Source organism: Rhipicephalus microplus, chromosome X (genome assembly GCF_043290135.1).
Source record: "Rhipicephalus microplus isolate Deutch F79 chromosome X, USDA_Rmic, whole genome shotgun sequence".
In the NCBI taxonomy this organism is placed as follows: domain Eukaryota; kingdom Metazoa; phylum Arthropoda; class Arachnida; order Ixodida; family Ixodidae; genus Rhipicephalus; species Rhipicephalus microplus.
This window is the reverse complement of record NC_134710.1, coordinates 111,202,445-111,222,802: the sequence shown is the minus strand read 5'-3', so window position 1 is coordinate 111,222,802 and position 20,358 is coordinate 111,202,445. Positions and strand designations below refer to the sequence as shown.

At 45.5% G+C, this 20,358-nt stretch overlaps 1 protein-coding gene across 1 annotated transcript; it reads left to right on the top strand.

Moving 5' to 3' along the window:
• The first annotated feature begins 582 nt into the window (after nucleotides 1-582).
• On the top strand, nucleotides 583-19,503 carry LOC119185173 (sodium-coupled neutral amino acid transporter 7). Its single transcript, XM_075877427.1, has 9 exons — nucleotides 583-1,390; nucleotides 3,824-3,945; nucleotides 5,283-5,481; nucleotides 9,956-10,091; nucleotides 10,763-10,855; nucleotides 12,433-12,490; nucleotides 13,160-13,422; nucleotides 14,910-15,109; nucleotides 19,095-19,503. The coding sequence occupies exons 1-9, from the start codon at nucleotides 1,051-1,053 to the stop codon at nucleotides 19,274-19,276; spliced, it is 1,593 nt and encodes a 530-aa protein (XP_075733542.1). The 5' UTR covers nucleotides 583-1,050; the 3' UTR covers nucleotides 19,277-19,503.
• The last annotated feature ends 855 nt before the right edge of the window (nucleotides 19,504-20,358 follow it).

The following is a 20,358-nucleotide window of genomic DNA, read 5'->3' as shown; positions in this document are numbered from 1 at the left end:
TGACGGATCATGGGAGAGGCCTTTGCCCGGCAGTGGACGCAGTCAGACTGATGATGATGATAATGATGATAAAGATGAAGCTATAGAAAACTGGGCACGTCTTTGTTTGCTCAAACTAACCATCTTCTTCGTAATTGCCATGTATTGTCATAACTTGTCACATGACATAAGTCAAGTAACATTTAGCCCCGCGAATCTTTATCTGAGCATTTTTAACTGCTCTGCTACATATGGAACCAGAAATGTTTAGTAAAAATGTAGAACTATAGAGATGTTTATAAGCTCGGTACGTTGTTTTTTTTTTTTTTTTTTGCTGTCAGGAATTGGGGCAAGGACCCTTGTCAAGCTGCTAGATAGCAGGTTTTTGTTCTTTTCCTTGTGTTCATCATCTAAATGTAATTAGTGTCCAACATAATTGATTGATTGATTGATTATAGACGCATAATGCTGAGCGGACACTGTGGCTTATTTAATCGGATGCGCAATTGCGTCACAAAAATTGCGATCCCACGCAGCATGTCTCAATGTCCGGCCAACGGCAAACCACACCGTAGCAATCCTGTGAATGAGCGGGAACAGCTCAACTCAGAAGCTACGGCCGGGCACGGACTATTATCTGCTCTGGGGTAGAACGGTAGATTTCATGGGTATGCTGCAAGCTAAAATTATGCTCGGCTTGACTAGACAGCGTCGCCTCTGCGTGCACCGAAAGCTTTAGTCGGGAGCAAACAAACGAGGGCGAGGAGGATGTGGAATCACAGCGGTGATGACGCTTGATTCATTTAGAGCGGCCGGGTTTACTGAATAGATGTCAAAGACCCCTCACTCTTCCCTTTAGTCGCAGACCATTGCGTAAGCACTGTACGCTAACAATTCGACTTTTTATTTCGCTACAAATCCCAAGAGACAGCGAGCGCCGTCGGTTGAGTGCGGCAGGGGAAAAAAGAAGCTGACCATGTTGTTTCGTCGAGTGTAAAGCTCCGGCCTTATTGTGGTGGGTGCAGATGTCTGGATAGAGGTAGATCTCGTTGCAGCAGGTGTCGTTCCACAATGACTACGCGCCGCAAAGGTACTGTAAGCTTCAGCGAGGCGTCCGCCTCGACGATGACCAACGGTATGCTGGCGGGTGCCTATTACCGGCGTGGCCCCGGCGGTAACTTCATCCAAGACAGCTTCCACAGCTCCACCGACGTCCCCACGTATATCGCGTGGCAGACCCTGTCCACCGACTTGTCTGAGGGCTTGCGCCAAGGCTCGATTCGTCTAAGCCGTACCAACACGCTCGAGTACGTGCCCATCACCGAGGAGGATGAGGAGGCACCGTTGGTAAACATTCAGGACGCCGCGAGCTTGTCAAAGTCAACCGTCTCCACGCCCACTGTTGAGCAAGGTAAGTGGGCCTGTGTTTAAGGCTGCGCGCCTTGCTTATTTCTGTTTCAATACAAATACTGAGCTATTGCAGTGCTCGAACAAGAGTTATGTGCTTCCCGCGTTTAAACAAGAGTGTCTAAGGCCAACCCGTTGCTTTTGTTTTTTTGTGTGTGTGCTAGTAATTCAAAACCTACTGAGAGAATAAAGCACTCTTGGTAAGCTACGCTACACAACAAAACAATTCGTAATCGCCTAGATTTTTAGCCCCATAATCACATTGATCTTGTGTGTTGGCTTCATGGTGGAACCGAACACAGGGGGCGGACTTCCTATAGACCTCACATCTATTCGCTCTCGAGAGCAGCAGCACCGCTTTTACCACTGGCGGTTGCCGGGCATCCTACTAGAAATAAATCACGAAGAGAAAATTTGTTTCATGACGTCACTGGTGTGGTCTCTAAATGATAGGATAGAACGAAAAAATCTAGAGGAGGAGGGTTGCCGCAGGAGCCTTCCTTTCCCACTTCGCATGCAAGCGGAATGAGCTCGTGCCTTCTTTGAGGTCCGTCGGCCGCTTGGGCAATGCTGCCATAAAATTTTGTGAATACTTCTTTTTAATTGTGTTCGTGTTTTCTGAAGAGGCGAAAGTTAAGCTGACTGATTTCTCAATAACACGAAAATCTGTCGACACAAATGCACTTTTATTGCATGTTTGTAATTAAAAAATATAGATACATACACGCCGTGTGAAAGTGTCTATACACAAAAGCAACTTTAATTTACAATTTGCATATGGGCATAATGAGCAAACTTAGAACCCAGAATATCCGAGCCAATGCGAAAATTATCGACAATTGCGAGTTGGACACGTCGTATTTGATTGAGTGACGCTTGTTATAACGGCGCACATAGTTTTCTTACAGAACTTGAGTACCAAACGAGACTGTAGTTCAGAGGCATGAAGAGGCTTGAAGCGATCAGAAGTTTTCCGAGAAAGAACGTCACTAGAATCAGTGTTTTGGCATGTTGGCTTGTCCTCGTCAGAGCAACAGCGTTGCCTTGACGAAGAAAAGTTCACTTGTCAAGATGTTGGCTCCATCTACATTCTCTGTAATAAATTTTAGCATGATTTAGTTCATCACGTGTATTTGAGTGACACTTTTAGAAGTAGACTTTGAAACCACGGCTACAAGAAATTCATCTGCAGGAAGCAGCGAAATCATGTGAACTACACGCCAAAAGTAAAAAAAAGCTAAAAATATGTAGCCGAACCAGCTCGAATTCGAGCCTTTCAATAAACGCATTTTTTTTTTTACAGGAGCTTAGCTGCCGTCTTCACACATTAGTCGAGTGACACTGCACTTCTGTCGATCCAGACAGGTTTGCAGAGAACTGGGTCAACTGCACACATGGAAAAGCAAAACTTGCTAAAATAATGGGTCTAAATTCTTGTGCTCACACGTTTCCTTAACGAAACGCTGAAGAACCTTCACGGAAATAGAAAAATCTGGATCAGCACACCGCAGAGCCGCGGAAAACTTGTGTTGCCCGATTAAGTCATCTTTGACAAATGCATGCTTGACTTGCTCGGCGTAGCTCACCGCTGCTTCCGTTCTCTCCCCGCCACAGCTTGCTGCCTTTATCTTTCCCGTAGTTGGCGCGCCAACCGAGCGAGATGACTGAGCGCGATCCAACTTCTATAATATTGCGGAGCGAGGGGCGAAAATGAGCGGAAGCAAGCACTACGAACGCTAGTCAATCACCTCCCCCGCTTCTTCTGATTTAAAATTCACAAAGTAAGGAATAAGAAAATACATATAAACAAAAGAAAATAAAATTTCTTTACAAGGTTAATGATTCTTTTTGTAAAAACTCGCGAAAGCGAATAAATGCGAACGTTCAGATCAGCCTCACTCCGTTCAGCCGGATCTTATAGGATGCCCGGCAACCACTACGATCGTGCAGGGGCCTGCCTTACTGGGAATGTAGCACACAAGACGACTGTCTCGGTGTGTGCATGTACATTTATCAACTAATAACAAGTTCGGGGAAAACTTCCTCAAGCTGAACGAGCAAGATGCCCACTGATTGGTAAACTACACTTGAACTGATTCTTAAACTCCGGCATACTAACGGCTGCTCTTAAACTCTTCCACTGCAGCAACAAGCGCCCAACTTCTTTCCGTCTGGGCAAGCTTGATACGGAAATATTCATATTATCTAAGGCCTTTCGGCAGCTCAACGCACACTAAGTTGGCGGAGCACCCCTTGGCACACTGCGGGTGCGTGGGCGCTTGGTTGAAAATGCGGCTCATCAGCGGAAAACAATAAAAAGAAGCTGAATACGTACTGTCTTTTGCTTTCAAATGACTTCGAAGCCGAACATTTTCATTGCCACGATGTCGTTCTAGTCAGACTGTGTATTTATCGGAGCCTGACGGTCAATTCGCAGGGGTCGCATGGAGCGTGGCCGCTTTCCTGTTGGTCAACTCGGCTTTGGGCGCCGGGGTGCTCAACTATCCGGCTGCTTACGATCGCGCTGGCGGCATTCTGGCAGCAACGCTCCTACAAGTAGTAAGACATTTGCCACACTAAGTTTAAGCATGTTGCACCGGGTGCACAGGAAATGTGTATTTATTGATCCGCTTTCGCGATGTTCTTTTCTACATCCGTGCAGCCCTCTATCCCGTCTTTTTTATGCTTATCTCTTCAGTGTTTTTACCCTTTTGCGACGGCGCAGAATAGTCGTTTTTTTTTTTTTTTTGCAGTGTATACGTGGCTGGCATTCCTATTTTTTTTCACAATCTTCCTGCACCTTCGGATTCTGTCGCCGTAAGCACGCGCTATATACAGCTGATGAATCGGCATGCAAGAATGAATGATGCTTGCTGCAAGTGTATGACGTCCAAACGCTCACGCTATCCTGGCAACAAAGCCAAGTACAACGTGAACGTGTCGATGGCGATGACTACGGCGACAATGATCTGACCGCACATGTCGCTCTATTTCTGTTTAAGTTATATTGCATTGCGGAACCACATTTCGTTCATAAAATTTCTGCACTTGGTGTTTTATTACAGTACTGCACAGAGCTGGTGATTTTCGTTACGCATAATTTCTTTTCACTTATGCCTGCTAGAGACTAAATTACGGATTGGTTTTGGTGCCACCGTGTTGTAAGCCTTGCCGTCTTGTATCTGTAACAGCAAAACTAACAGTGCTACAATGGGTGCATTTATACGTGAAAACGGTTGCGTTGGTGAATTCGGCGCTTCGTGACTTTGTTCATTTAGGTCGGATATTACAAATTAAGAAGACATATGTTTAACAGTCCAAGTTGGCGGTACCCATGCGTATCATGCAAAATCATGAGCAGTTACTTAAGACTATAGCCTTTCTATCAGAACTGGACTGAGATAGGGCTGATAGAGCAATTCGTCAGCATGCAATCCTGAAGAAACTAAACTACATCTATAGCGGAACATGTTGACACCAAGCTTACTATTTTGGCGGGGCATGTACGTCTAATCCGTGCGAAATGGATGGTTTGGAAGCCATGCAGTGATTTCATTCCTTTTTTTTTTTTTAATACTGCGTAACTGGTCACATCAGAGACGCGCTTATCAAATGTTCATGGATAGATGACTTTCTGACACAGTACGTACTCTGGGTAACGTAATCGTGAGTTATTCCTGCTTAAACTATAGATTTTTTTTTGCATCTTGAAATACCTGTAAAACATTAAACCAAATTTGGAACCATGAAAAGTAGTTAACCACTTGAATGACAATTAGTGATTGAAAAAGCACTGTCACGTCGTGTTCTTTTACATTGAGGAAGCTAGCAGTAATAAAGTGGCGATGGTCACCACTTTGCTTTAAGTAAGAGATGGAACCACACCATTGTCGCAGCTCATGATCTTCTTGAACGTGGTGACCATGCTGATCCTGGGCTACTGCGCCGACCTGAACGGTGACAACACATTTCACGACGTGCTGCTGACCACATGTGGTCGGCGAGCACAGCAGATAGCAGCTGCATCGATCTTGCTGTCGTGCTACGGCGTCTGCATCACCTTCCTCATCATCATCGGTGACCAGTATGACCGGTGTAAGATCAATGTTTTAATTTTTCCCCTGTTATAGTCATTCATGTGAATTGCCAATTACATTATCGATGAAACGCTGAGCCGCAATGACCGACGATGTTTCCGAGGTGAAACTTGGCCTTCCCAAATGGAGAACTGCGCCCACCTGCGAGCTAAGAAGTGGCCTCTGCATGACGAGAGAGATAAAAAAAATTTATATGAATAATTGGGAAATGTCGGGTGCGTGGAAGGGGGGGGGGAGCTTTAAGTCCAGAGCTTTAAGAGCAGCTGCCGCGTCCCGTGCCCGACGGACCAGCGCCCGCTGGCCACTCGGGCTTTCGTCACGCCACATCGTCACGCTACAAGCCTCCCAGTCTTGTAGTGTTGGCAGAGGAGTTGGGAAAGCGCCTGGAAGGCCGACGCTGACATACCAGTGTTGCGTGAACTAACGTAGGGACAGCTTCACAGCCAGGGCTTTTGTCAGACTAGGAAGTAGGATGCGAAAGAAGTATATAGGCTGGCGAATGTGTTAGCCTGCAGTTGACGCACCACGGTTGCATCTTCTCGGGTCAGCGTGTAGAAGGGTATACCGAAGGTTTTTTTGTTTACAGTAATCGAGAGAGTTTTGACATCCCAGAAGTTCCGTGTTTGTGTCCTCCTCATTTGGGTTGGAAAGTTCTGCCTCCGGTTGCATGTTAGTGAGTGCTCGGCGGGTAGCTGCATATGCGCAGTCATGATCGAGGAGAGAAGCGTGCCCACGGGTCCAAAAAAGTCGGAACTTATGCGGTGTGTGAAATGCAGTGTTCAAAATTCAGTGTGTGTGTCTGTGTGTGTGTGTGCGTGCGTGCGTGCGTGCGTGTGTGTGTGTGTGTGTGTGTGTGTGTGTGTGTGTGTGTGTGTGTGTGTGCGTGTGCGTGTGCGTGTGTGTGTGTGTGTGTGTGTGTGTGCGTGTGTGCGTGTGAGTGTGTGTTTAGTGAGACGATACCAAGTCTGAAGGCTCGATAGGCATCCTGTGAATGTATAAAGATGTGAGAAGGCCCTTGAGAAAATGGCAACCTCGCGTTCCGCTTGTGAACGCTCGCCATGCAGGACTGCAACATTTGGGTGAGCTGTTTACAGCAGCGTCTGCTTTACGCTATATGTGACCGCGTGGCGTGCTCCAACAAGAGTTTGGGACGAGTAACAACAGCAACTGCGGTGAATTCATGGTGTGCTACACTTGAAAGGAAGCGTTACCATCGGGCAAGTTGCCCGTTATGAGCGGAACTTTAAGTCGACCCATCACTGCTTCACATGCTACTCATGGTTCCCTTTAATGAGGGTGGTGTAATAATTTTTTTCAACTATTATCCCCGAGAACGAGCAATGGTGTCACTGCGGTGACGGCGATGTCACGTCACCGCAAAGAGTCGCCAGCTCCGCCAGAACTTGTGTACACACCCATCGTGTACACGCTCTTTAGCGATACGTTGTGGTAATTCCTCAATTTCGTGATTTCTCAATATACAAAATGCAAGTTTTAACAATTAGTGAAAGTTTGGAACCTGCATGTAAGAAGTTTAATAAATTTAGCTTAGGATAGGCAGACTACCATCCGAACAGAATATTTCCTGTGAAAATGGTGATTCAGGAGAATACGTTCATTGTTTTCATCGCGTACACCACAGAATAAGTGCCCTGCCGTGGTGGTCCAGTGACTAAGGTACTCGGCTGCTGACCCGCAGGTCGCGGGTTCAAATCTCGGCTGCGGCGGCTGCATTTCCGATGGAGGCGGAAATGGTGTAGGCCCGTGTGCTCAGATTTGGGTGCACGTTAAAGAACCCCAGGTGGTCGAAATTTCCGGAGCCCTCCACTACGGCGTCTCTCATAATCATATGGTGGTTTTGGGACGTTGAACCCCACATATCATCAACCACAGAATAAGTGCTAAAAATATGCTAAGTGGTACTAACGTGATTAAAACTAGGCACACGTCAGAAATGCTAATGGGAGCATCACGTGGGAGCACCACTGATAGCAACGATTTCAACACAAACGTCAGAAAATCGAAATGAACTCTTTTTTTTATGGCGTACTCACCGACGTGATCCATGCTGTGGCGTAACCAGGGGATGGCTCACCGGGCCTGTGCCCTACCCCCAAATTTTTTTCTCCGTGTAGAGAGAAAAATGGCAATTTCAAAAAAGTGCCCCTCCCCCCCCCCTTCCATAAAAAATTCCAGCCTATAGGCTCTTGGGCCCATGTTATAATCAAATATCCTTCGCCTCGCTGAGGTGGCGACTGGTCTCGCATGTCATGTCCACCAACAGGTAATCAACTCCAAGAAAATTCAACATATGAGGTGGCTATCTCAACTGGTAGTTAGGAGCGCGACCGTACGGTTGCTACGATTCTGCACGGAGACAGAATCTGACAGCAATAGGACTTTCAGCCCCTAAGCACAACTGCACTATACATCAATAATTTTAGTCAATTAAGGCTTCGAAAGTATTGCGAGAAAAACATGAAACTAAACAACGCGTTGAGCCAGCAAGTACACGAGAAAAACGCACGACAGGGGCCGAGGTATTCTAGGGCGAGCGCGGGGATCGACGCACATGTGAAAGCGCTGTCCGTAGATACGTGGATTACTCCGGTACAAATTATTCTAGGAGAGGAGAAACCCCGATATCTCCGAAAGGAAACACCCATATACATTTCAACCAATAATGTAGATATGGTGTCTTAATTATTTCTCAAAAATCACATGATTACTTGCCAATGAGTTTGTTGTATCCAATCAGAAGCGTGTTCTTGATTTTCACATCTGTCGGAATGCGGCTGTCGTGGCCACGAATGGAATTCATCATCGGGTTTAGCAGCGCAATCAAGACCTTTTCACTCCTTTCACTTTGCTACACGACCCAGTGCGTGATTGTGCAGAGGCAAAGGTAAACTTTTTATTGTTTTACCTGAAACATTACCAATTTTATTTTTTTATTTTTCATTCATCTGCAGCTTGCGATGAGCAAAAAGCGAATGCTAACAGCGGAACAGCGCGCGATGTGAGCGTATCATTATGTAGGCGCGCCGCTGCTGGCATCGAAGAGTCCGTGCCGTGACGTCATCCGCCAGGCGGCGCCACTCCAACTGAGTGGTTTAGATCCGCCACAGTGGTGTAATGGTGTTCGGCTGCTAATCCGAAGGACACTGGTTGAATACCCCGTTCAGTTCACTAACAACGTCAACGCCAGTGGTTTACACAACCACCCTCGTGCACTCGTTCTGGACGTCGTCTCGGCGGCGTTTCGATTTAGACAACGGCCACTTCTTGAAAATCTTTAAGCGACAAATTCGGTCTTCGCATGATATACTTCATTTTTCCCATTTGATCTGATCACCTTTATTTGCTATATAAAAGCCTAGTTGATTTAGTTTTGTAATTACTGCCATAAATAATGCATATATTTATCTACTGATGTATTGCGCCAGAATAAAAGTAATACCAGAGATAAAAAAGCAAATATTTCAATTTTCCCAAGCCGAAAATTTTCGGACAGATTTCTTGAAACACTTGGTAAACTAAGATACGGGTGCTTAACCGAAACAATGAGCGTAAACAGCTTGTATCATATGCGGACTACTCGTACGTGGGGTCTGCCAATGTTTTTTTTTCTTTATTCTATTGCTCTTTCTTTCTCTTTCTCTCTTGGCTGATACTGTGCTATCTTGGCTGATACTGTGACACTTGGCGGTGCCCAGAGGAAAAGTGAAGTTTGAAGCGCTAATCATTTAACTTGGTTCTTCGTGCAGAGGAGCAAGTCCGCCATCATCAAAATTTATTAATATGCGGGAAGGAATACTTAGTCAAATTCTGGAATCCAGCTCACGCTATTGGTATGCCGTACGTTGAAGTAAAAAAACCCATTTCATCCATGAATTAAATTTAAGGCGCGAATATGACAGACGAAGAGAGACAATGCACACACATGTAGCGCTCTCTCTCTCTCCTCTCTCTCTCTCTCTGTGCGCGCGCGCGCGCGCGCGCGCGCGTGTGTGTGTGTGTGTGTGTGTGTGTGTGTGTGTGTGTGTGTGTGTGTGTGTGTGTGTGTGTGTGTGTGTGTGTGTGTGTGTGTGTGTGTGTGTGTGTGTGTGTGTGTGTGTGTGTGTGTGTGTGTGTGTTATCCCTCTTCGCTCATGTTATATTCGCGCCTTAAACTTTAAGTATGTTAAACCAACAAGCCCAGTCTGCCAATCTTTCATCGTGAATTTTATCTTCTTACGTTAATACGAGGGGGATTCTTTCCATGGCAACGCCATTTATTTTGACTGGTGACCCGATGTGCTAACTTCAGCAATCGCCTCTACTATACTGACACGACGTTGTGCGCTGCAGTGAATGATTTATCCGCCAACCTCATGACGGCCACATGTCCTCGTGTATATGAATTCCTGTATATTAAGAACTCTCATGACATCTGTAAATATTCGAGAAAACCATGTACCACATTCTCGCAGTGTTTACATCGCTGCTCGGTCCCTTCTTTTGCCACGAGTGGTACCTAAACCGCCAGTTCACCACGTCTGCTACTGCCGTGCTGTTCATCCTGCCACTCTGCTACTTCCGGCGTCTGGATTTCCTCAAATACGCCAGGTTTGTGGACTCTGAGTAGGCACTGCCCAGAGAAGATAACATTTTTCAGTAGAAACAATCGGTGATGATTGTCAATGAAAGCTAAAAGTAGAATGTTTCTAGAAGTTCGATTCCTTTTAGTAATGTAATATAGTGCGCATCTGGTGGTTTTTCTTTGCCGCAGTGAGAATATTTAGTCTTTTTTTTTTGCACAACGGCGCAGACTGCAAAGCTGTTAAACCGCATCCAGCACCTTTGTATTGTTTGTCAAAGTCCAGCCATGCACCTTTCATGGTAAAGGTGTAGTAAATTTTAAAAAGGGCTGGCACATTCTGGAATTGTGTGCGAGACCGTTTGATAATCAAGATGCAACGAACGAAGAGTTGCGAAGCCAGATTTCGGCCCTGTTTGTTTTGTTCAACAATAAAAAAATTGTTGCGTATCAGCACCATTTGAGTCTAGTTGATTTAAACAGTTTATCTAATCATCTAGACTCTTCCACAGAATATATCATGCTGTTAAAATATGTAACGCATTTTCATTTTTAAAATTATTTTTACCGTGTGGTGAACTTGGGTTGAACGAAAAGCACATTATACTGGGCAAAAATTGTCACTTCTTAGAATGATCAATCTGATTACCGTGTAATATCTGATACGTTTTCATTCTTTCTTTCATTCTTATCTTTCCAGCACACTCGGAATCTTTGTTATGCTCTACCCCGTTTTCCTAACGATATTCATTTTTTCCACGGAAGAGCTGGAGGACGTCACCATGAAGTCAAAGTAAGTCTTCATAGTTGAAGTCTACCATTGATTGCTATACAACATGAAAGGATAAAAAAAACGCGCAGATGATTCCGACGCTGGGATGGGGTGTGCATGTTGCCTTAAAATGAGAATGAACGTTGGAGATGGCCAAACAACTAAGTCAATGTAGAGTAAATTTTAATGGATTTTCAAAGGAAAGGACAGGGCTAGCTTTTTTGAAAACCAACGTGAGCTTGCAGTTCTCTAACCACCGGAACCGTACTATGAAACGGAACGGATCATCAATTCTTGTGTTTTTTTTTCATTTTTTAATGGCGTGTCGTATATTGATCGATATGTGGGGTTTAACGTCCCAAAACCACCATGATATGATTATGAGAGACGCCGTAGTGGAGGGCTCCGGAAATTTCGACCACCTGGGGTTCTTTAACGTGCACCCTAATCTGAGCACACGGGCCTACAACATTACCGCCTCCATCGGAAATGCCGCCGCCACAGCTGGGATTCGATCCCGCGACCTGCGGTTCAGCAGCCGAGTACCTTAGCCACTAGACCACCGCGGTGGTGCTGGCGTGTCGTATAAGCAAGGTACCACGTATGCGTTTTCTTATCAACCCCTATTTCAGTATAGGCACTGGTGTTTCTTATACCCATTTTTATCTTACATCAGTGTCTCTTATAAATAGATTCGACTGTATATGCACCAAGAGGAAAATGTTCAGAAGCCAGTGGAAAGAAATAACATGAAGTTCGTCACATTTTGACAATTTCCTAAGCTATTTCTCACCTACAACCCAACAGTGGCCAAAAGCCATTCTTTTTTGTAGCGTTAGCTACACTGGCCTCGCTGAGCCGATTTCGCGTGGCACTGGTCTGTGCATGCGCAATGATACTCCGCCGCCGCCGTGCGCGGCTCGCCGCCGGTGTGTGCGCAATTCGATGCGCTGCGCAGACGATCACTGGTGTCACGCACCGGAGCCGGCACCTCCCTCGCACTCGCACTCGGCCGCTGCCTCGCGCGACTCGCCGCCGCCGGTGTGCGCTTTCCAGAGAAGTTTCCTACCTACCTTCCAGAGAAGTGCCGTCATAGCCTTGGTAGACATATGGACGCCGACGCGCGTGCCTTCCCTGTGCAGTCGCCATCTGACACTGCGCTGGAGCCGCTTGATAGCTCCTCTGACTGGCGTTTTCCACTGTGGTATAGCCATGGAGAAGGAGAGTGCAAATGCTGCTCAACGGTGCAGTAGAGCGGAGAAGCTTAACTCATCGGATCCCGAAGTAGTTGCCCGGCAAAATAAATATACATGTGCCACATAATACGTATACCGTGTGTGTGTGATTGGAACAGCTGTAAGCATGATATCTGGAAAGCTAAGAATAAACAGCTGTACCTTTGCTAACGCTACGTATATCCTGGCATAGCTGAGCTAAGCCACTGCCATTTTTTTTTCAATAAAAGTCGTAAGCTTTCACTCATCTTTGCCCCGAACTGAGTGTTCAACATCTGCCTCATTTAATTGTATCGTGAGTGAATGGTTGCGGCGATGGTGTTTGATGCCTTGTTTTTTTTTTTTTTTTTTTTGTCGATTCAGACCAGACAACTTTATCGACCTTGTCGTGATCCTGCCAGTCATCTGCTTTGCGTACCAGGTAAGTGCCACGCTATTACGCTGTGTGTTCAACGCTTTGTTGAACCCTTTCAAGAAGAAATGGCTATTTTGCCGATGCGCCATATTCTGCACGTGTAACTTAGAAAATAACTTCTGTGTCACGTGCCATGATAAAATGGGTAAATACGGCATATAAGTTAGCTGGTTAGATGCCCTTGAGTAAATCGATGTGCGTATTCAAATGTGATTAGCTGCGTGTACTGAGTTGAACAGTTGCATAAATATGCCTGCGCAGACATTATGTATAGAAACAAAGGGTTGGGCAAATAACACCATTTTTTTACGCTTGTTGGGAAAAAATTTATGAAGTGTAAATGTCACCATGAGAGGCTGCTGAACACCACTGCCAGCTATATAATAAGTAAACCATGTTGTCTAACCTAAACGTGATGTGCATTGTAGCAGCTGCTTTTTGGCCAAAAACGCAAGAATTCACGAAATGAGGAACCAAAAACCAAGTACTCGGCAGTCATGTTCACACAGTGGACATGGGTTGCTTGATAATTTTCTTGTGCACAAAATTTCTAAGCGTTCTTTTTTTTTTTGCTGATGCCCTTATATGTCTCTTCTTTTATGATGAAATAGCCTGCCCCTTATTAGCCATAATTTTCATGTATGTGGAGCTAATAAGCACCTCCTGTCTTCGCAGGCGCACGAGGTTGTTGTCCCCATCTACGCCAACATGCGTGACCGACGACTGGTGAATCTAGCCAAAGCCACGGTCCTCACCACTGCCTTCCTGTTCGTCATTTACACGCTCATGGGCACGTTTGGCTACATGGCCTATGGCTCGGCCGTCAAGCCGGACATTATGCAGATGTTCGATGCCTCCAATCCTTGGGTCCTATTCGGTATCGGCGCCCTCATAGTCAAGATGGTCACCACGTACCCACTGCTCACCTTCTGTGGTCGGTCGGTGCCCTATTTGCTCCTCCACTTTGTCGTTCACTGCCTGCTTTCACCAAAGCTTGCACGGAGAACTCGGAACGTGAAGAGCTTAAACAAATTTGGTCGCACACGCTTCATAGCGTCACTTCATGCAGTTTTTCTTGCATTCGCGCGTCCTTGCGCGATTTTTCTCCGATGCTCGTCATGGTTGCCGGAGCACAGTGAAGATTGAGTCGTGAACCAACAGACCATTCACCGCCTAATCAGCGATTGATTGATTAGTGTATTAATTGATTATCTGATTGATTGATTGTGGTGTCGCATAGCAGTCGCTTCGACAGCATTAGTCTTACTGAAAGGAAAATAACATTTCCGAGAAGTGAGACAGCCATGGTAAAATACAGAGTAATCAATAGTAACTTAAGTTGACGTTGCTCAGTGGTAACTTATCTCTGATAAGTTGGAATCTTGTTCACAGAAATACGCAAAGCAGTAACTTGGAGTAATGCTTCGGATATATCAAATGCTTGGTGCAACTACTATCAAATCGGAATATTACGACATCTGATCAATCGAATTATCCTTTACATTCAAATATTTTCAAACACAATGCTTCAACGTCCATGTGTATCTACGGCTACGTCAAACCAAAATAGCCTGAACGCCTCCTATATTGCATATCAGGCAACGTGGAACACCCCTAAAAGTTGGCTTTTCCTTACAACTGGAGTTTGCACCGAAGCAGTCTTAGAGTTCTTCTCAGCGAAGCGGTCTTTCCCGAATACCTTTGAGAGACCAAGTGGGACGATGTGCGGAGCGAGTAGAAGCAACCGCCTGCCGTCACGAGCCTTCTCCTATGACATCTCGCTGGCGCACCGTCGGCCCATCGTGCGCAATCACGGGGTTCGCCGTTCGTTTCTGCACGCCACTTCCCTATCTTTGTTAATGCGACGGTTTTTTGTAAAGCGTAAAAACCTGCTCGTCTCCGTAAAGTTGGGGATAATCAAAACTCTCGCAACATGGAGAATGGAAGTCTGATGTCACCGCTACGTGCAGTATCTCAAGAAGCTCGTTGAGTACGATATTGAAGAACCATCCCAGCGTTAGGGCCAATATGCGCACTAAGGGCTTTCCTACGACTACGTGCAGCTTCGTATGGAAACGTTGAGGTGCTGTTTACATTGACACAATTCTTTCTCGCGTGCTCCTGCATATACGCGTAAGTCGCACCCATAAATAAAACCGCGAAAAAAATAAAAGCTAAAAAATCCCTGCATTGTTGTCGGTTCTTTAGCATTATCGCGAATTGGTGCCATGAAACTAACTTGCGCACAAACGATACGTTTTTAAACTTGTGTATAGAGTTATACGATACAGCAAAATTACCCTATTTTTGCGAGCTCAATATATGTGGGTTTGACTGTATACGCATGACGCAGACTGCGCAATATGAACGTACAGGTAACTTTTATATGATTATAGCATGACCATGTGTGTCCGCAATTGTGCAGGGGAGCCTTCGATGGCTTGTACGCTGAGTTTACGAAACTTCCGGCGAAGGAATTCATCAAAGGCGAGTCACGGAGACGCATCATCATCACCACAGGCTGGTTTTTCACCACCGTTGCATTCGCCACTTTCACGTCCAATGTTGGCGTTGTGATCGACCTTCTTGGCTGTTTGGCAGCTGCCAACATATTCATTTTTCCAGGTAAGCTCGCACTGAAGACTTTACAGCAGAGATGTTATGCCCGAGGTTTGCCGCGTGTCATATAAATAAAATTACTAACCGTCGCGTACTCTCTCGCGTCCCAGAACACGCACTTGTCCGTACTTCTCTATTCTTGTGATGTAAACATATACATACCACCTTATATGTCAATGACAAGGGTTGCAGTCGGAACGCTCCCATCACCTCTTGCAAGCTAGTCGTCATTACAGTGGCATGACCAATTATGACCACTGGATATATAGTATTCCACAAGATGCTACTTCACTTCATGCATGACGGCCTAGCGGCTCACATCTAATACGAATATATAACCAAAAAAAGTCAGTTTCGCCGCAAGGGCGCAATGAATGCGATAGCAATAACTTGGAATGTAACGCTGAGAACGGCTAGCAGATGAAAACGTCCAGTGCGCTGCTCACGCACAAATGACGCATGACAACAACACACACAGGACGAGAGCTAACAACGTTTAGAACTCGACACTTAATGCGCTGTTTAAACAAAAACGACTCGCGAAACGTAATCACAGGTATACATATATGAGTGTGAACTAACGAATGTCTCAGTTGTTACTTCGCTGTGTTTGAAAAGCACGCTCTTTTTGCAAACGGCGCCTGTACAGCGAGTGAAATTGACCTTAGTTGTCCAGGCAACTAACACAATCATTCCGGTGACAGGCCAAGGCACACGATTCTCCCCACCTAAAGATAAGCGTGACCGCACGAACACCTAACCGCCCCGCCGCGGTGGTCTAGTGGCTAAGGTACTCGGCTGCTGACCCGCAGGTCGCGGGTTCGAATCCCGGCTGCGGCGGCTGCATTTCCGATGGAGGCGGAAATGTTGTAGGCTCGTGTGCTCAGATTTGGGTGCACGTTAAAGAACCCCAGGTGGTCGAAATTTCCGGAGCCCTCCACTACGGCGTCTCTCATAATCATATGGTGGTTTTGGGATTTTAAACCCCACATATCAATCAATCAATCAACGAACACCTAACCCTCCACCCCCATGCGTGGGCAAAGAACGCGTATGAGATAAGCGCGCGTTGGCGTATCGCGACGAGCTGGGTGCCGAGCGCGGGCGGCTTTTTTTTTTTTTCTTTCTTGAGTTTTCCTACACGCATACATATACGGTGCATGACGTGCAGCTTTGGCTTTGGTAAAAACCAGCCAAGACTGTCCATCTAATTGTTATCGCAATAATATTCGTGTCATTATACCGGTAATAATTCATTGCCGCTAGGTTGGATTTGCAGAGACTATAGGGCTAGGTCGAGTCACGCCGATGTCTTGCGTGCTGCCATTCGCGGCGAGATCGCAGCACCGTCCCCGCTAAAGTGGGGATCAGGCGGCGCGTATGCGCTTTGTTACGTGCCGTGGAGCCGATTGTCGGCGGATAATATGCGCTGACTACAGTTTACCCTTAATATCTGCACTCCTCTATACTGAATAGATGCACGACACCTATGCAAGGTTAACATCACCCGCAAGTAAAGCGCATTCTGTCATTCAAAGGGGTGGTCGCACTGGGTGACTCTCTTCACGCTTTCGCACATAACGCCTTTGCTGTGTTGTTTGTACGTGGTTAGCTCGCGTTGCGCCTGCTACGCACTGCTGCAGCGTGACTGAACTGCTTATTTATATCTTTGTCATCTGCATACTACAAAAAAGAGACAAAGAAAGGTCCTAGAAATCCCGCATATCTGTGCGATCAGTTCAGTACCTTATACGCATGTTTTTTTTTTCGCTCACTCTGTTCACCATGAAACGTGGGATAGTCGATAAGTCTAGTCAGGAAAGCTTAGTGGCTGACGGCGCTTTCCGCTGCACTGCGTTTACCACGTGTACGCTCTTGTTCAACCGTAACAATATAAAAATATTGCATGAGTTCAGCAAAAAGCTTTCATCGATGGATTACTAGCATGACAGTGCTACAACTAAGGTCTGGTTAATGAAACAAGCATGCTTTTTTTTTTTTCAGACAAAATATGACCACTGATTTTCGTAGGTTACTAACAATGCCACACAAACGCTGAAGACAATGTAAAAACAATGAAATTCATTTCCAATGTCTGGGCTCTTTATATCGTTCTGAAATCTAAGCACACGGTTGCGCACGGTAACTCTGCTTCAGGTACAGTTTAAGTCCCGATGTGTCACAGTTTATGTGATAATAATATTTCTGTGTATGATACCATGGCCTGATGAACACAACTAAGGCTCTTCGAATGATCAATAAACTACAGTCACTACAATGCCGTAGTTGTACACCTATCAATAGCGTGCAATTGCATGACTTAGAGCGTTTTTTTTTTTTTTACAACCGAATGGCTATAAAAAGCTGCATTCACACACCATTTAGTAGTGCTCATGTTGGGCAGGATACCACGAGCATTTGGCCATGTGCTTGAGAACGAAACCGGCACCCACTCTGAAATTATTTTGGTGAATAGAGGGTACGACGACAATAAGCAGCTCTCTGAAAAGTTGCACTCGCTAATCTTATTACAATGCAGTAGCAGCCGAGCAAGACCAAATTCTTTCGTATGTCGTTTCAGACATTCGTAGAAACAGTTGCACTCGCGCTGACATGACCGACAAACCACACTTTGAAAACGTGCATGACGTGCGCGTACATAGAAACACGACGGGGCTAGCAGACGACGCACGGAGAAATCCACACTTCGCCCCTTCGGCCAGTTGCCGCCAGGCGGTGACTCTACTCGATATCGCGGCCAATAGGCGTGCGCAGGGTTCCCTTTGGGAGAGGAGGTGAATATTCATTGCAGCGCTGCCCCCCCCCCCCCTGTTCTTATGAAAGGGGCCCTGCAACACTTTTTTAAGTAGCCATAGAATGGATTCAGAAAATGAGCTTATTACCTCACGAATTCACCACAAGAACTTTCAGAATCCGTCCAGTATGAGTGGAGTTACTAACACATGTCGCACGCTGCAAATGCATGCTAAAGTGCTAAAAGCTAAGCATGGGGAACTGCAGGGAGGAATAGGGATGCGCCCGCGCCTGCACCTTGTGACCACTTTCTCTCTCTGTCTCTCCATATATATATATATATATATATATATATATATATATATATATATATATATATATATATATATATATATATATATATATATATGTAATACAATTGCTGCTACTTGGCTTGGGACGTATAGTGATTTCTGAGCCTGTGCCGTTCTTTGTCGAGAGAAGAGAAAACAATTTTTATCAGTCCTTGCGAATTTATTGTAAATTCCACACCTCCTCCTGTGCTATAACGCATGGAACGCGTGTTCTCGGGAGATCCGACTAGCGATCGGCAGCGTTGTTTGACCATGCCCCCCCCGCCCCCCGTTCACACGGCTATGCGTGTAGTACTGCCGTGGTCAGCAGCATTATAGCACATATGTGAAGCACTATACTAGACCAAATCAAGTACAGGAATACAAATCAAAGGACCGGAGTGTTACCTAGAGATGTTGTGATGCTCCGACCAATTATAATTCGGGCGTGTTCTGTGGCACCGCTTTTCAGAAAAGCTTCAATATTCTTCCTGGTGTTTGTTTATTTCTGATTTATGTCAGCATTTGAGCAAATCACAATTAGTTATTTCTGCGAAACATTGCTTTGGCTCCTCATTTGAGTCAAGCGCAACCCAATAGCGAAAATTTGCTTTGGGATAACGTAGTCAAAAAGCATCGGCCCCAGTATGGCTGCTCATGCGCATTTATACTCGCAGTAATACCCGTGTTCCAGTTCACCTATCCTATTGTCACATAATTAGAGAAGTAGTCAAATTCAGTGACAATAAGATAGGAGAACGACGATCAATTCAGGGTGGTCATTACGTGACCACCCTGAATCGATCGTCGTTGTGAGTTAACCGGACAGGAAAAAGTGGATTGGCTGGAGCGCGACAATCCGTTTTCTTTTGATGGATGTTCAAACGCAGAGTGGCTGCTTGCAGGTCTCTGCCTTCTGGGCGTGTTTCACCAGCAAGAGAAATTCAACCTGAGGTGGCCCACGGTAGCGTTTGCCATCGGCGCCATCATGGTGGTCATCGGCAGCTTCATCTTCGGCGTGGTTCTGCTCAATACCATCATGCATGACATCACCGAGGGCAACTCTCACCACCTTCTGTGCACGTGACGGCGTTTTATACCTCCACCCTACCCGCCCTCACCCCCTCTCTACCTGTTTACATTTTGTCTTGAAGAGTGATGAGTGCGCCACCTTTTATGATGTTTTAAGCTTTAAATATCTAACTTAAGTGTATTGCGAATTCTGACTTTACTGCGTTTTTATTATAGCATTGTTTTCTGATCAAGTCCGCGTGTTCTTGTTAGAAATAAATGCCATCTCAGTACATCGTTCAATACTCGACGTCATGTGCCTATTTTACCACGATTGCTCCTTGTTGCTGCTCACCGACCCTTTCGCATTAGCGACGTACAACGCTTACGACTCTGGGGTGTTTGACTAGAGTATAAAGTTGGGCATGTTGGTAAGACATAGTTGATCGACGTAGCGCGTTTAGAAACATAGGACAAGGGAAGGGACAGAAGGGAGCGCTCCCTTCTGTCCCTTCCCTTATCCTATGTTTTTAAACGCGCTACGTCGATCATCTATCTGGGGTGTTGTTAGATTGTTGAAGAACGGATGCTATAAAAGCACAACACTGGACAAGTTCGATGGTTGTAAAACTGAATATTTTGTAAGGCAAGTGAGAGGACTACAACGGAACTTGCCAAAGCATCCGGACGCGAGTTTGGTGATCTCGTTTACTGTCTCACTCGAAACACACTATAAAATTGGTCGTTTGCACATCACTAAACGTTTTATCAAAATAAACTTTATCTTAGTGATGTGTATGAGATAATTCTGTGTAAATGCCTTGAAAAAAATTACAACTCGATCGTGTGTTCTTCCGTCTTTTACTGTTGGCCAGACCATGTTTCTCTCATCCGAATTTTTATGCAGAGCTGTGACTTCGCTCAAAATCCTAAAGTGACATATTAAGACCTTTACAGTAACGGAAAACATGAAAATTGTGATATTGCAAAAGACTATGGCGTCGAATCTGTTTCCATTCAATGGCAAGTCATTCATGCGAAGTCAATACAAGCATTTGCGTACACAAAGAGAAATTCTTTCCTGACGTCCACTTCTCTTGCAAGGAGAAGGAGAAGCTGAATGCAGTCATAATAAAATGGTAATTTGCGGCTGCAATC